This window comes from Branchiostoma floridae, chromosome 6, assembly GCF_000003815.2.
Source record: "Branchiostoma floridae strain S238N-H82 chromosome 6, Bfl_VNyyK, whole genome shotgun sequence".
In the NCBI taxonomy this organism is placed as follows: Eukaryota; Metazoa; Chordata; class Leptocardii; order Amphioxiformes; family Branchiostomatidae; genus Branchiostoma; species Branchiostoma floridae.
Window position 1 is genome coordinate 9,058,622 of NC_049984.1, and position 17,178 is coordinate 9,075,799.

The 17,178-nt window shown below is 42.4% G+C and overlaps 1 protein-coding gene across 1 annotated transcript in view; it reads right to left on the reverse strand.

Annotated features, from left to right (window-relative positions):
* Positions 1-17,178, reverse strand: part of LOC118417597 (hydrocephalus-inducing protein homolog) — a gene marked incomplete in the record, with an annotated part of 61,778 nt that overhangs the window by 36,742 nt on the left and 7,858 nt on the right. Inside the window, 22 exon segments of the mRNA XM_035823194.1 lie at positions 2-65; positions 67-117; positions 487-726; positions 1,156-1,305; positions 1,655-1,789; positions 2,139-2,475; positions 2,707-2,846; positions 3,292-3,537; positions 3,779-3,862; positions 4,003-4,140; positions 6,675-6,884; positions 7,447-7,650; positions 8,009-8,137; positions 8,375-8,444; positions 8,732-8,916; positions 9,195-9,323; positions 9,764-9,901; positions 10,116-10,266; positions 10,560-10,660; positions 11,082-11,211; positions 11,580-11,818; positions 12,245-12,397. Coding sequence (XP_035679087.1) covers positions 2-65; positions 67-117; positions 487-726; positions 1,156-1,305; positions 1,655-1,789; positions 2,139-2,475; positions 2,707-2,846; positions 3,292-3,537; positions 3,779-3,862; positions 4,003-4,140; positions 6,675-6,884; positions 7,447-7,650; positions 8,009-8,137; positions 8,375-8,444; positions 8,732-8,916; positions 9,195-9,323; positions 9,764-9,901; positions 10,116-10,266; positions 10,560-10,660; positions 11,082-11,211; positions 11,580-11,818; positions 12,245-12,397 — 3,424 coding nt within the window.

Genomic DNA, 17,178 nt, shown 5'->3' on the forward strand with positions numbered 1-17,178 from the left:
TTCTTCTTGTACTCCTGATAGAAATCCTGCAGCTCGAAGGGCAGGCCGTCTCCCGGGGAGCGGGGGTGGCAGCAGGAGGGTGTGTTGTTCGTCGTAACCCTTCATCAAGCGGAGAATCTGTGGGAAAATTAGGTTGATTATCTTGCCTTAATGCTTGTCAAAATTATTCCAATATGCAGATAACATCATTCTCATAATTCCACTGGGTGCCATAACCGTCATATAAAAAAAAAACATTGTTATAGAAGCCTTCTGAGGATTGTCTTGAACACCTAAATATCTCAAGTGTATATACCTCAGGATTACTGATGCTTCATTGATCATGATACATACCTTTAGATAATTATAAATTCATCTATTTTTCTATCGTGAGGTGGTATTATGGCATCCAGTGGAATTATTCATGAGAGTTGATGTTACTAACTTAAAGGAAATTTCAGAAAAGTGGTAATGATAAAAACAAAACAGGAAACACATCATCCTCACCTTCTCCTCATCCAGATACTGTTGGTCAAACTCCAGAGAGTAGACCTCGATGGGGAAGGCTGCAGGGTTCCTGAGCATGATCTCCTGCTCATCCCCGCTGCTGTGGGGCAGGATGGGACCGAACTCCAGCAGGGAGGAGCTGAACTCCAGCCGAGGCTCCTGGCCCTGTCCTGACACCAGCAGCACCAGGCGCCGGCTGCTCTGTGCCAGCTGGATGGGCAGCCGCTGGTGGTACAGGGTCTGGGCAAGGACAGGGAGAGAGAGATGTATCATGTTGTATGAATACCTTAAAGTTTGTGCTTTTTTATATACAAATCATCCTAACGTTATATCAGCCGCTGGTGGTACAGGGTCTGGGAAAGGACAGGGAGAGATGTGTCATGTTGTATGAAGAATATCTTAATTTTTTCTTTGTCATAAAGATACAAATCATCCTTTATCACTCAAAGCTTACATAGTATTACAAAGAGAACCAACAATAACAGATGCTAATAATCAATTTAGCAGTGCCTATTCTAATTTTGTGCTATCACTTGATTAAACAAATATACATGTAAGCCTCAGGTTTAAGGGCTATGCCTACATGCAATAAGTTACCATGACATTTATTCAATTATGGTCATGTTGTCAATATCATGGAATTCTCCTAAAATATCAGGTGTCTCATACCTCCTCTGTTGGCATGAACTTAACCTGCACATTGACCCGTTGTCCAGGCAACAACACGCCTGATGATGGCATGATCTCAAAATGTCTTGGCTTGGGTTTGTTGTCTGGCCACATCTGACGACGTAAGTGCATGGGAACATGACGAGCAACCTGAAACAAACAATATCCGTTATTGACTAGTCAAACATTGCTTATGGGAGAAGTGCATAATCTGCAACTATCTTTTGCATCTTTGGCAACATCTGCACTGCAGTCTTATGAAATTATGGTTGTGTTACAGTAACATTTTTAAAGTGTTTCCTCGTTTTCTCTACTTGACCTGCCGGTACATAGGATTATGATACCATATTCCAGCACATGAACTTACATGATTGTTATCTAATGTCAATAATGACTTCAGACCAGAACATGACTTGTTGACAGAAACAACTGCACAATACAGTAGGCCATTGTTGTCTCAAACATGATCACAGCTCTGTGGGATGGGGCGAGACCTCACCTTTCCTTTCTTCTGCTTCTCCTGAGGCACGGATGACCACTCACAGCGCACCTGTTTGTGGTTGTACAGCTGCACCGTGATGACCTGACACTGACCGCACTGGACCGTGCCGAAGTCCAACACCTCCTCTGATACCTACGTAGGAATGTCCACACATGTCAATATATCATTTTATGTTCACAACAGCGTCACATCTTAAAATCTGAAGTCTAAGTGTTATTGGAAGGTGTTATGGTGACTCAGACGTTTTTGGGAAATACCTCCTCTGATACGTATGTAGGAATGTTCACACATGTCAATACATCATTTTAATATGTTCACAACAGTGGCACATCTTAAAATCTGAAATGTAATATTGGAAAGTGAAGTGTTATGGTGACTCAGAGGTTCTTGGAGCACCTTGCCTAAACATATTTATTTGATTAATTGCTCATTGCTACAACCCACTATCTTACACAGTTAACTCGGGCTAAGCTTTTCATACCTGCATTTCTGGCATGGTGACAGTGGCTCTCAGGCACAGCATGATGGTGGGTCCACCCTGGATGTGGAGCGGCACAGTGGCCTCCACCTCCCCCAGGTCAAGGTTTGCCCCTCGGGGGTCAAAGGTGACCTGGAAGTCCATGGTCTCGTGGTGCGGATAGCCCGGCAGCGAGTGGATGTGGTGCAGCCCGATGTGGAAGCCGGAGTGGTGCAGGCGAGACTGGTCAGCGCTGAAGGACACTGGGACGTACCCAGTGTTGGTGACGCGTACGATGTGTATCCGGACTTCCCCCAACACTACATACCCAAAGTGTAGGAGGTAGTGGGGCAACTCCGTGCTGTAGCAAACAAAGCATGTACATGATTAAACCTTAAGTTTCTATAATAGGCTATAACGTTAACGTTACAACTATAGTAATATCATTCCTGGACATGGAAAAAATTTTCTGCTAATATCAAAGCAAGTCATGTTGTTTTCATATTTTCTGTACTCCACTTCTTACAATGATTGCACGGTTTACACATTACAAAAGTAATTGACTTCAAAAGGTATAAATTATTATACTAACTGGGTGAGTTGTTTGCGCAGCTTCTTCTGGACATTGGGAGGCTGTGCCAGCTTTAGTTTGGGATGAACAGAGGTGGCATGCTGGTGCAGAATCCTGCGTTCTACCTCCATCTGCAGATCCAGTTCACTGGGCAACTCAGGCTGGGAATACAGAGAGACATTTAGATGAAAATATTGGTACTACAATTGAAAAATATGTAGGAAAAATAAAATCAAACTTCTGTACATCATATATCTACCATGGGTAAAGGAATGATTGAGGTTCAACTTAAGATATTATTCGAGTACTAAATTGAATCTGACCTGATCAATGTTTCCAACTTATCAATTTGTTCAACTGTATTGTTATTTATACACAAAAAAGCAGTTACTCAAGCAACTGGGTATGACTTTGTAAACGATCAGATGTTTCAGATAGCATCCACTATCTTTTGTCAGTGACACTGGAGAAAGTGTTTTCTTATACCCTAACTATGAATGCAAAAGAGCTGAAGACAACTTGTATCGTCCCATAGGATTGGATGATTGAATCTAACCTTCACAAACGCAACTGTAATGTTGCTGAATAAGACAATAGCTGACATACCTCTGCTGGTACAAACACCTCCTCCGTGCCCCCAGCAGGTTGTAGAGACAGCTCACTCTGCGCCCGGCTCACAGGCTCCTGTTTCTGCACCTTGTGCTCCACAGTCAGGGCCTCCCGGGCCTGCACCATCAGGCTGGTGTAGTGACCGTCCTCGTCAGGCAGGCGGGGAAGGTCGAAGCTCAGGCGGGGAAAGATTCCCTCTCCATGCACGGTGATGATGTCAGGCTCAAAGTGAGCCACTTGGATCTACACAATGGGAAAAAGGTGTTAACATATCCGTACACCTGTTGTCATATGGTGAGAATGAGCTTCAGTGACAAAAAGTTTCTTTCTCACAGCTTTAGTTTTACTTTTAGTTTACCTCTCTTCAACATGAAAGCTTCACCATGACTTCATATTCGTGCCAAACTACAGATACTACATAGAAATAAAGAAATGGCAAAAGTCTCTTGGGCCACATGTGAACACCATGGCAACCTTTCCTCACCTGAAACTTCTTGTGGAACTTCTCAGGAGCTCCTGGTAGGAACTTGAGGGTGAGAGTCTGCTGACTGTTGGCTGCCACTTGACCCTTTGGGAGGAGAAGGTAAAGTTAGAGCTAGAACAAATAGCTCTGAAAGGAGAAAACAATGTAGTACAAATGCCAAGTCACACGGATTTGATGGAATGGAAACACAAGTCTCAGTAACATTGTAATAATGCAATACTTACTGTGTGGGGGACCAGTACAGGCATGCCTGGAGGGGGGCTGTTCTGTAACATGGGGTCCATGTTAAGGGCTGCAAACTCAAAGTCCACCTTCCCAGTGTTGTACAGCACGATTTCTGCTTCTGCTACCTGATCAAACAGCTGGCAACACGAACATGGAGTCAGTAACATAGCAACATATATAGCACTAGATACCTATACGACGTAACCGCCACATTCAAACACTAAGTCTTGAATATGACAGGCTTGCTGAAAAATGAAGACATAACAAGCCCAGAGTCTTCTGAGAAAGGTTTTGCTTGTCTACCATTCAGCACTATAGGTGATCGCAATACTACCGTATTACCCAAAAAACTCTTCAATATCTGTATCAGTAATGTACAGTGTTGCTCTTATCTGTATCTGTATCTATATACAGTCAAACCTGTATATGAAGACCACTCAAGGGACCCAGCAAAAGTGGTCTTCATACATAGGTGGTCTTTATATAGAAAACAAGATGGCGGCAGTAAAGAAAGTGACAAGTATTCAATCAATATGTTCCACAGACTTTATTATCCATGCCTTTAGTACTTATATGTGTGCAAATGCATAGTTCAAGTACACTAACAATTATTGTAACAAGTTACATGTACAACACTTTTCCAGTGAAGAAACTGACAAGTATTCAATCAATATGTTCCACAGACTTTATTATCCATGCCTTTAGTACTTATATGTGTGCAAATGCATAGTTCAAGTACACTAACAATTATTGTAACAAGTTACATGTACAACACTTTTCCAGTGAAGAAACTGACAAGTATTCAATCAATACGTTCCACAGACTTTATTATCCATGTCGTTACTACTTATCTGTGTGCAAATGCATAACACAAGTACATTGTACACTAACAATTATAGTAAAAATTACATGCACAACACTTTCTAGGGATTGTCCATCTCAAATACATGACTTGCATCAATTTAAGAGTCCATGTTGATGTCATACTAGACTCATAGTCATACAAAACAATGGAGATCAGACATTATCATCTAGAGTTTTTTCAGGAAGCCATCCATGGTGGTTTGCTTTGGCACAATCCTGCGGTCGTTCCATGCCGCACACATTACATCATCAGCAGTGTTTCCATCAGAGGGGCGTCCAGCCGTCCAATGACGGTCTCATTTCGTTTTGGTCGGCTTGAACGCAAACACAGGCCGTCCTGATAAAAAATTTGTGACTCACATTTTTGCCGAGAAATCTGTACAAAGTCGATAAATGTAAACCGCAGTTTTGTGTTTTGCATTGAAGCTAGAGGCTTGGGACGCCGTCCACAGTCGGAAAGCCGCACACTGTTTGTTTTGCTATTGTTAGTGATTGTTGACAATGTGTGTCGGCGGCCTTTAGCATAAGATAATCTCATTAAAAACCCGTTTTTCAAGGTCTCAGTTCAGCAAATTTGCCTTGCCGCTATGACCCAGACATTTCGAAAACCTGGCGGTACTCGTAAATTCTGTCGGACGATTTTACTATAACACTACAACGGTTGTTATTGGGAGAAATAAGACAACACACTAAGTTTTTCTAGATAAACAAGTTTGTCTGTCTCTGTTTTCATCGTAAACAGAATAAAACACACACAAACATGTGCTCGGAACGGGGAATCCCCGACCTTCAAGCTCGCGATCGGCGGAAAAATAAAACGTTCACATAAGAGGTGTTTGACGTAAAAACAACAAGTATACCTTTTCTTCCTTTTGATATGAGTTTTGAGCCCGCAAAATCTCCAAAAACGGCAGTAATTTTCGGGGCAAAATAATGCTTACAAAAATGGCGGTCTGAGTTGTTGTTTATCCTAAGCCAATCAGATAGCTAGCTGCCCCTGACGTCACAGATCTCGCGAGTTTTTTTTGCGAGAGTTTACGATCTTTTCGCCGCCATTACCGCTAGTTACCTCCACGATGTTTTTCGTAATTTCTCAACGCAAATTTCTCGATCTTTGGAAGGTTTTAGATGATCTACAAGTATACTGCAACATAAAAGAGAATATATACAAGTTCTATTTTTTTTCCAAGTCCAAGAAGCGTTTCCAGCCGTTCCGGTTTTAACCGGACTTGGACCGAAACTTTTTTACAAGTCTAGTGCCAGGTTCGGCGCGCGGCGTAGTTTGATAGCGGTAAATAATTTATGACAATTACGCTCATTTTTCGCCGTGAACATTAAAGTCACGTGACAAAATCACATGCCGCGGTCGTTTTGGCAGTGTTTGGGTAACATGCGGTCGCCTTTAGTGGCGGTCGAAGTCGCGTTGGACAGTGGTCGTCATATACAGAAATCTTAATGCTTACGTCTATGGGAAAATTCAAGGGACCGCTTTTCAGCGGTCGTAGTGGACAGTGGGTCGTTATGCACAGGTGGTCGGTAGACCAGGTTTCACTGTACTGTAAATGCATTTAAGTTTGCAGGGATTTAATTTCCCATTAGCAAGAAAGTGCAGTGTTTGCGGTGGTTTTAAGTTCTCGGTAGTGCCATACACTGTAGTCACATACTGTAATGAAAAAATTTTTGCAGTGGTTTTAAGTTCGCGGTAAGACTGCCTCCCGAAAACCGCGAACATAAAATCACCATGTACGTTTCTGCATTTAAAGTAGTCGGTATAACCGCCCTTTGGCATAACACACCACGGACTTACCTGTTTGCCATAATCAATATCAAGCCCCTCCAGCCTGTATTCCAAGAGGGAGGCCTCGCCTTTCAGCGTCACCTCGTAGGTGGGCCCACCCTCCACCTCGCAGATGGCGGTGGCATTGCAGCCGATCCCGGAGTGGCCATAGAAGGTGAAGGACACACGCTGTGTCTCCCCAGGGTGCAGGATCCCGTACAGGGGGAGGATATCAAACACCTGGGAGCAGGGAACAACAGGTTTAACGTCTGGTGTAGCTGTACTCAGTTCAAGAAAAAAATGTCCTGCTTTGTGCGGAAGGATGACCCTGATCTTGGTCATTGGTAGGGAGTGAGAATATGATAAGGACCCACAGGAGACCATCATTCAGTTGCAGCTGTTAGGTTTTATCCATATGTAGACAGGATGTGATGATTTGTTGTGTTGGTAAGAAACTCTTCTGAGAAGAATCAACCCCTTTGGTACTGAATCAGTGGTAGTTCTGCATCAGAGATATTGTAGTCATCCTTAGCCTGGATGCTCCCTTCAAACTTGCTCTTTTCTCTTTAAGAATAAATATTAACCTGTTTGTAACCAAAATGTGCAAGGCAGACCAGTATTGACCAGCAGATCCTACTATAGCATAAGATTGTATCAAGAGCTGCCAAAGGAGTGAAGCTGCCTAGGAGTGTGTTTGGCTAACAGTGGCTGATGACTTCCTTTGGCCAGGTGTACTCCTTAGCCAGCTTTGATACTATCTTATGCTATTGGTAAATCTGCCTGGAGATTAGACTAAGATTACCTCCTCGATGCCTGTGCTCAGCTGTAGGGTGGGGTCTTCCTTCTGCAGCCATGGCAACGGAGGCAGGACCTCCCGACGCTCCTCGAGTGTCGGCCTCTCAGCCGTACGACTCACCACGCTCTGCCGACCTGTTTCCGGAGGCAAGTCCTCCACCACCATCTCCTCCTCAGCATCCTCAGCACCTATCTCCTCTCTGCTTAGGACCTGTTGTAGGGGAGAGATAGATTAGCAACACTAGACTTTCAACTTGTTCAAGTCCACATACATTCATTTCCCTTAAAACACCATCCTATCTACACTCTGCTTAGGACCTTTCATAGTGGAGCAACAGATCAGCAACACTGAACTTTCAACTTGATCAAGTGAAAATACATTCATTTCTCTCAAAACACATTGCATAAATGACTTAATGCAGGTTTCTATCAATAGTGTAACACATATCAAGCCTACATCCAAAAAAAGACAAACAGGATGTTCAATATATCTACATGACTTTTGCAGTATTTTCTACACTCTCTATTTTTCTCTTCATGAATCTTTGACGCTGAAGGTGCACACGTACCTCTCTGACCATCTCGTCATACTTGTCATCCCCTTCAAGGTCAAAGTCATCTTTTTCAGGCTCTTTCTCACCCCTTCCTGTTTCCATGGCAACTGTCTCTCCAAACTCCTCTTCCTCCTCTGGGTGTAACTGAGGTGGGTATAAGTTGTATGATTGTGTTAATGCTTATCCAACACAATGGAGGATTTTATGGTTAGCTGAAGATAAATCAAAGAAAAGTAACCTTAAAAACTATGTTTGGGAAAAAAGTCATCTGCAGATGGTTGCAGCTTTCCATATTTCAGGTAATCTTAATTGTTCTGTTTCTACCAAACATTCATTGATGATGTAGTATTTGCTTCCATGTTTATTCTATTTTGTCTGTACCTGAAGTTTGGTGTGTTCTGGCAGCACCTGTTGTTCCACTACTTCTCCTTCCTCGGTTTGTCTGCTGAACCTGTATCAACAATATATCATTACAGATGTACTGAAGTAGATGATTCATTTAAAGAACAAACAAAACTAAAAGGCAAAAGGAAAGAAGTGAAGAAAGGTAAAACAACACACACAAATAACACAACAGGTGGTAGAAGTAACAAACATGTGACACAGAAGTGCTCAGTGAAATGACAGATAGCAGGCTTGTACTTATCAGACTGAGGTTTTAACCTGCCCTGAATAGTAATAAGAGCACTGATAATAGGTTACATCAGCAGAGAAGGGTTAACATGTCAGAAGACCTACTTGATTGCCTGTGTGGGATCGTCCAGCAGAAAGGACCAGCGGTACTTGACAGGCATGGGGCTTTCATTGGTCACATCCAGGTAACGGGTCACCTCTGTGTCGTTCAAGATGCACCCAAAGTCAATGTCCATCTTTTCAAAGGTCAGGTTGGGGAAGTGGACTTCCGCACACAGCTGGACCTTATCCTGTTGGGAGGGGAGCAACCAGAGACAATTCTCAATGGCAGTTTTTTGTTCTGTCTTTACTTTTTTAGGCAACAGATCACACATAATCATACAGTTCTTGTGACTGCAAATAGCATCTGATGGCTATAAGTGGTCACTGAGGTTTCTATGCTCTGGAAAGACATTATGATGTTGACAGATTTGTCAACCAAAAAGTGACATTATGTACAAAGCTTTGTGACTGGCATGTTGACATCTTTACTATTCACCTCTCTCCAAGTTACAAAAGAAGTTCTTACCTTGCTGGGATGCTCCTTATAGCTGATGTTTAGATTGCTGATCTCAGTTCGTGAGTGTGCATCGCTGCAGTATGCTGGGTCAAACTGTACTTGGAGCATGATGGTCTCATTGATGGCCAGAACAAGCTCCTGTCAGAACAAAAAGGTGCATGAAAACAACTCTGTTCTCACTGGCCATTGGTCACATATCATATGTGTTAAAACATTCATGCTTATGTTTAAACTTAAGAAACAGCAATGTTTTATTGACTTTTGATTGAAAATGTGGGCTTTGAAGTCAACCACTTTCCTAAACGACAAGCAGCTATATACTGTCCTATCAGGAGTTACTTCAAAGTGCTCAAACTTTGCGACTCTTTCCTTGGTGCTGATTCAGTGGTGGTTCTAACAATTCCATGATAAACTGATTGCATCTCATGTAATGTTTTCCTCAGTATACAATGCACCATTTCCAGCTTTATAGACAATTTAACCTCCTTCTTGCTGCCTAATAAAACAACCAATAGTGAATTGGTAGCCAAATGGCTACGTCAGAGTGGCAAAATCTAAATGGAGTAGAAGAGAATTACCGAGTGTGTGATGCAGCGTCCATCTGAAAACAGCAAGGCAAAGGGATGGTCCACATCCAGGAGTACAGTCAGGGGCAGTGAAGACATGTTCCTCAGCTCCAGGGGCTGATGCTGCACCTCAAGTACATCTTCTGGGTTCTGTGGAAGTGACAATGATACAACACAATAATCTAACAGCTCACAAGTGCATAACATAATTCATTAAAATATTTCAAGGGTAAGAGACATGTAAACATTCCATCCTAAAAACCACTTGCTATGAAATATCATGATTGTGGTGCAGCCCTGAAATTAAGAACATCATTACAGCACACCACATCACATGTTTTGTGTGGTGGCAGAACCAACATACCTTGTCTATCCTGAAGTTGATGTTGCGAGTGGAGAGGTCCAGCAGTGGAGCGATGAACTCCACGTTGATGTCCATCGTCATGATGTGCTCCTTTCCGCTGCTCTGACCAATGATAGCGTGGCACAGCATACGCTCCCGCAGGACCTGGGGTCTGAGGTGGCAAGACATGACAATTTTTTAAACACTTCAAGGATGCATTGCTGTGTTTGCTTGGTACAAATTGTACGATGGTTTGTATACTGTAATTTTGTGGGGATTTACTTTCACGGTAGCAGGAAAATTGATGTTCCCAATGGTTTTAAGTTTGCGGTAGCCCTATAGATGGTTGTCATATACTATAATGGAAAAATGTTTGCGGTGGTTTTAAGTTAGCGGGCAAGTGGCCACTGCAAAAACGCAAACATAAAAGTTTGTCATCACACAAATGACTTCAACGTAACTTACTTTTTTGTCAGCCCCTCCAACATGACATCAATTGTTTGCCCCGGGTTCAGCTCCATACGGTGGGGTTTCAGGTGAAAGATGGGTTCACTTGTCGGACCATTCTGTTAGGAAAGTCAGGTGTCAGAATCACAAATTTGTATATGAAAAAAATGGATCTACTGCACTTAGCCAGTCAGTCATCTTGATGAACCACTCAGATAGACTAGAACAATACGTAGTCTTTAGTTATATAGAACTCTTTATTACTGTAAGTAAGTGTTACAAGCTATTGCATAGATATTAGTCGATTTTTTTAATGTATGTATGTACTGCCCTTGATCTTGCCATACATTGTATTCACTACAATTGTTGAGCAATAAATATTGATTGATTGATCTTTGACAGGTTATTGTATTGTATTTAAGAAACTCCAGAACTAAGAGCACAAAAAGTTACAATTGACATGAAGACTACCGTAGTAGGAAATGGTTGATGATAGGAAAAGGAGCATACATCAAAGAGGACCTATCAAGAAAGCCATACCTGGTTGTTGTTGTTGTTGGAAGTGGCCCTGCGGATGCGGTACATGGGGAACCCCTCGGTGTGCCAGAACAGCTGCTGGTGACGCCGCCCCTTGTTGGTCAGCTGGAAGTGGTACTGGCAGGGGCTGTCACTGTGGCACAAGAACAGCACAATATCAGCACCACGGCCAGTTGCTGCAATACCCTGTTACATACCTTACTTTTACCTCTCACAGGATAACAGAAGGCAAAAGCTGCCTGATTCCTTAAATCAAAATACCTCATCATTGATATAGGATATTTCATAATCTCCAGGCAGATTTACCAGTGGCATAAGATAGTATCAAAGCTTGTTAAGGAGTATAGCTGGCCAAAGGGAGTCATCAGATAGCCAAACACACTCCTAGGCCAGCTTCACTCCTTTTTGATACTGTCTTATGCTACCGTAGGATCTACTTGGAGATTAGATCTTCCACTGGAGTACTGCTGGTGACTGTACAGCTCACAGATGTGTCCTTACCTGAAGTGTGGGCCCAGGTGGACAGCAGGTGTGATGGGGGGGTTAGCAACAATGGTGGTGCCGTGTCCATAGGCCTGCACCACGATGGTGCGTGGCTGGCTGCTTGGGTACTGGATGTACAGCTTGTCCTTGAACCTGATGCAGTCGTCCAGGTGTGCTGTGAGGACCAGCTCCTGCGCAGACTCCGGGGGAATCACACCCTTCTGCGGCTCCACCCGCCACACAGACCCCGGCCTCATCTGTAGGTATGGGGAGAAAACAATAGATGCATCTACATACTATATGGTGAAAGGGTGAACTGTGACAAGAAAAATGCTTTTCTTTTGGAAAATGAAGGACAATTTTTGTAGTAACTGAGCATACATACATGCAGCTATACTTAGATAGATATTTGCAAAGCTTGAAATGCCAAATGGCATAGATATGATAGTAAAATCTCAAATCAGTATGAATATGTTCTTTAAGGCAAGCTTCAGTACATCTGATTGTAAAATTTCAAATCAATCTCTTCTTCTTGAAGGCAAGCTTCAGGATATTTGATTGCTTGCTGATTGCAGTTCTGGCCTTGAGTGTTATTTGTGAATCTTGCACTGAGTGAGATATTCTTTCTTTTTTACCATAGAAACGTTGATAGGTTAAAGCGCTCCAACAGGATATGTACTGACCATCTGTGCAGAAAAGGGTGCTGGTATCAGAGACTCGTTGGACAGCTGTACGGTCCTGTGAACGTCTGTCAGCACCCGAATATCTCCCCAGTCCAGCTCGGTGGGTGCCACATGCACAACTGGACCCTCTCCTACACAGCACACGTGCACCTGCTGTATACCACAAATACAACATTGCCAGTAACAAAATTATCAAATCATCATATAGTGACCTAATCAACCCACAGAAAGGTAAGTCTTCAAGCCAGCAAAATAAAATAAAATACATCTGCTGACTGAATTTTGTCAGGCCACATATATCTGGCACCCTGAACAAATCTGTCTTTTAAAACATTCCCAATGCAACATCCCAAGTGTAATGACTGTCCTGTATATCTAAACTGTGCTTAACTTGGGAGTTCTGCACTAGAAATCTCAAAACTCAAAACTAGAAATCAAACCAGGTATATCCGAAGACCGTGGATTGATGAATTCCACAGCTGTGATATTCATCACTTAGATGATGAATTCCACAGCTGTGAAAATGATGAATTCCACAGCTGTGATATTCATCACTTAGATGATGAATTCCACAGCTATGGAATTAATCAATAGTGCTGTGGGATTCATCGATCTACTGATGAATCCAACGCCACTTCCGTCCCTTATACTGGCGATCGGCCGTGAGATTCATCGATCTACTGATGAATCCAACGCCACTTCCGTCCCTTATACTGGCGATCGGCCGTGAGATTCATCGATCTACTGATGAATCCAACGCCACTTCCGTCCCTTATACTGGCGATCGGCCGTGAGATTCATCGATCTACTGATGAATCCAACGCCACTTCCGTCCCTTATACTGGCGATCGACCGTGGGATTCATCGATCTACTGATGAATCCAACGCCACTTCCGTCCCTAATACTGGCGATCGGCCGTGGGATTCATCGATCTACTGATGAATCCAACGCCACTTCTGTCACTAATACTGGCGATCGACCGTGGAATTCATCGATCTACTGATGAATCCAACGCCACTTCCGTCCCTAATACTGACGATCGGCCGTGAGATTCATTGATCTACTGATGAATCCAACGCCATTCTCGTCCCTTATACTGGCGATCGGCCGTGGGATTCATCGATCTACTCATGAATCCAACGCCACTTCCGTCCCTTATACTGGCGATCGGCCGTGAGATTCATCGATCTACTGATGAATCCAACGCCACTTCCGTCCCTTATACTGGCGATCGGCCATGAGATTCATCGATCTACTGATGAATCCAACGCCACTTCCGTCCCTAATACTGACGATCGGCCGTGAGATTCATCGATCTACTGATGAATCCAACGCCACTTCCGTCCCTTATACTGGCGATCGGCCGTGGGATTCATCGATCTACTGATGAATCCAACGCCACTTCCGTCCCTTATACTGGCGATCGGCCATGAGATTCATCGATCTACTGATGAATCCAACGCCACTTCCGTCCCTAATACTGGCGATCGGCCGTGGGATTCATCGATCTACTGATGAATCCAACGCCACTTCCGTCCCTTATACTGGCGATCGGCCGTGGGATTCATCGATCTACTGATGAATCCAACGCCACTTCCATCTCTTATACTGGCGATCGGCCGTGGGATTCATCGATCTACTGATGAATCCAACGCCACTTCCATCTCTAATACTGGCGCTCGGCCGTGGGATTCATCGATCTACTGATGAAACCAACGCCACTTCTGTCCCTAATACTGGCGATCGGCCGTGGGATTCATCGATCTACTGATGAATCCAACGCCACTTCCGTCCCTAATACTGGCGATCGGCCGTGAGATTCATCGCTCTACTGATGAATCCAACGCCACTTCCGTCCCTAATACTGGCGATCGGCGTGGGATCATCGATCTACTGATGAATCCAACGCCACTTCCATCTCTAATACTTGGCGATCGGCCGTGGGATTCATCGATCTACTGATGAATCCAACGCCACTTCTGTCCCTAATACTGGCGATCGGCCGTGGGATTCATCGATCTACTGATGAATCCAATGTCCATTCTGTCACTAATACTATAAAGCCTTTGGTCGTCGGATTCATCTATGTAATGATAAAATCTACTGTCTATGGCAGTGCGGATGCTTCTACAGAGAGCTTTGTAATATTTTTTGTACTATTCTTTGTTGTGGGACTCACAAATTCTAGCACTTATCGACAGCTGAATGAGCAAGAAAAAAAGTGTACTGAGAACTTTGCATTTATTGGTCACATATTCATATTAGCACACATTTGAATAAAGTTACAATCAATCATCAAACCAATGATCATCTGGAAATTCCTGCAAGGAAGATTTTTTTTGTGCTGATTTTGGAGTTTTGCGCTTTGAGGCATAAACATTTCAACTTGTAATTCAAATGAATTGCTAACCATGTTGTGAGCTGTCCAGTACAGTATAATTGATACAAATCTTTATCTGCATGTTTTTTTCTGTTTTATTACATGTATAACACACTATTTACATTGACTCCCGCAAAAAAGCCACTTGGCTGACACATGTAACAATGTCGCTGTTTCCTAGAATAATATTGATTGTTTATTTGCAAAATAATACTCCTGAGGGCCTGCAGGACCCACCTATTACCAAGTAATTAATGGCTGGATAGCTTTTCCTAGGTAATAACATTCCAAACATTACCGTGGCGTGAACTAGCATTCCTGTGGACACATTCCTGTACAAATGGAGCTGACAAATGCTAGAATTGCACACAATACTAATTAGTAATAGAGTTGCACTGCTCCTGTTGCGTGACCAATAACAAAAGTTGCACAATATACACAAAATACCCTGCACTTACAGTCATCAATATGTAGTGATAATATCCACGGGCATTCCGTCGCTAATACTGACAATTGACTGTGGACTTTATCAATATGTTGTGATGAAGTCGAACGCAGCGTAGAAAGAAAAAAATCACTCAAATCTTTAATACCACCCGCTACCGCAATGACTGATGGGATAGCTTGTGTTCCATTTTGTTCCTTTGTTTTCAGTCACATGCTGAAGATTTTTGTTCAGCATGTGACATGGGGTGCACTGGAAGAGTAAATTCTTGCACTGGGAATTTTGGGCTAAAGTGTCATTAGTAGAAGTGACTTTTAAAGAAAAGTGTTCCATTTTTGCACATGGGTGATTTTGGAATAGTCTATTGTTGCATGGGGAGGGAGATGGCTGAAACATGCTGTACTGTAAATGCAGAAACGTTCTCGGTGGATTAAATGAACTTCGCGGTTTTCACGGCGGCCACTTCACTGCGAATTTAAAACCGCCGCGAACATTTTTCGATAACAGTAAGAGACTATAGTGCATGTTGCTACAGTGAAATAAAAAACACCGCAAAAAGTCCATGTTATCTGTTGATATGTTAAATTTTTCAGGCCATTCTTGAGCAGCATGTTGAATAAAGTCTTTATTTGGCTCCTTATTATCAACAAAATTGTTTAAAGTTTTGAAATGAGTCAAACATTCTTCTGGGTTAATGGCATTATCATCCTTCTGTTGAACATTATCTTCCTGTCACAGTGATTTGATTTCCCTCCAAGATTATATTTTTTGTGGATTTTCCTTACTAAGTTTTCTGAGATTGTTTAATTGTATTTCTTTGAAGAGTCTTTTCTCTGTCTTGATTTTCTTCTTGTACAATTTCAGATTGCAGAAGTATACGTGGCGAACATCAAGTTTCCACAGGCACTTAGAAAACTGAGTGGCTAATTGTTTTATTTTGTGTTTAAGAGATGCACATGAATGGTTGAACCATGGTTTACTTTTCTTCTTTCTTTTCTTGTTATTGTTGTGGGTAATTTTACGCAGACATTTATCAGCTACATGTGTTATTATATCAGAAAATTCTTTTACTGCATTGTCTACGTCACAAAATGACTTAGCAGTAAAGTTTTGTAAGATTTTTTTTATATCGGAGGATCCTGTAATGCCTCTGTAAATTTGAGTTTGGAGTTATCATCCCAAATGTACTTAGTTGGTAATGGGTTTGTTGGGGCTTTAGCTTGTTTTACATAAGGTGAATAGTTAGTTGAGATAGAGCATCAATTAAACAGTAGTCTGTTGGTTTAGTATTGTTTGTGATTGATTGAAAAACAAAGGAGCATTGGTCAAAACAAGTCATAATCCCTTACCACCCAAGCCACAAAGCACAACATTGGGAAGCAGTGAAATTTTCTTGCATACAGTCTGTTGGTTTAGTATTGTTTGTGAGTGATTGAAAAACAAGCTTGGCCTTTTCTGGCTGGGAAAGTTCGTCTTGTCATTGAAGGGAAACTTGAGAATTCTCACCTACCTGTATAGGCCTAATTTCTGACAAGAAAGACTTCAGACAGTGTAACGATCTCAATCGTTGAATTATTGAGAGAGTTTATTTTAGCAATAGAAGGGAGAGTTGAATCCAATGAGCTTTTATAAAACTTTAAAAGCTTTTATAAAAGCTCCTTGCTAGAAAAACCTCACGGCCCACTGAATAATATCAACATACGTGTTGCTTCTTTGCTGCGTGGGACACTTTAGTGATCATGGGACCCCGGGACGAAATGGGCAGCCATAAGCATATCGTTAGTTTATTTACGCATTTTGATCGCAAGGTATACTAGTGCCCAAAATTTTAATAGCATATAACGACAAGAATGGCGTCGCTTATATCTTTTCGATGATAAAACTGTCCTAATTAGTGTACCATCGATATTTCAAAACAGGGCTAATCTGCTACACATATTGAATTCCTAATTTACCATATTGTTCGCTACTTTTGAGTAACATATGTCTGCATATTAAGAGGGAATTTCGTTTGTGAACAAAAATCTTCAGCATGTGACTGAAAACAAAGGAACAAAATGGCACCCAAGCTATCCCATCAGTCATTGCGGTAGTGGGTGGTATTAAAG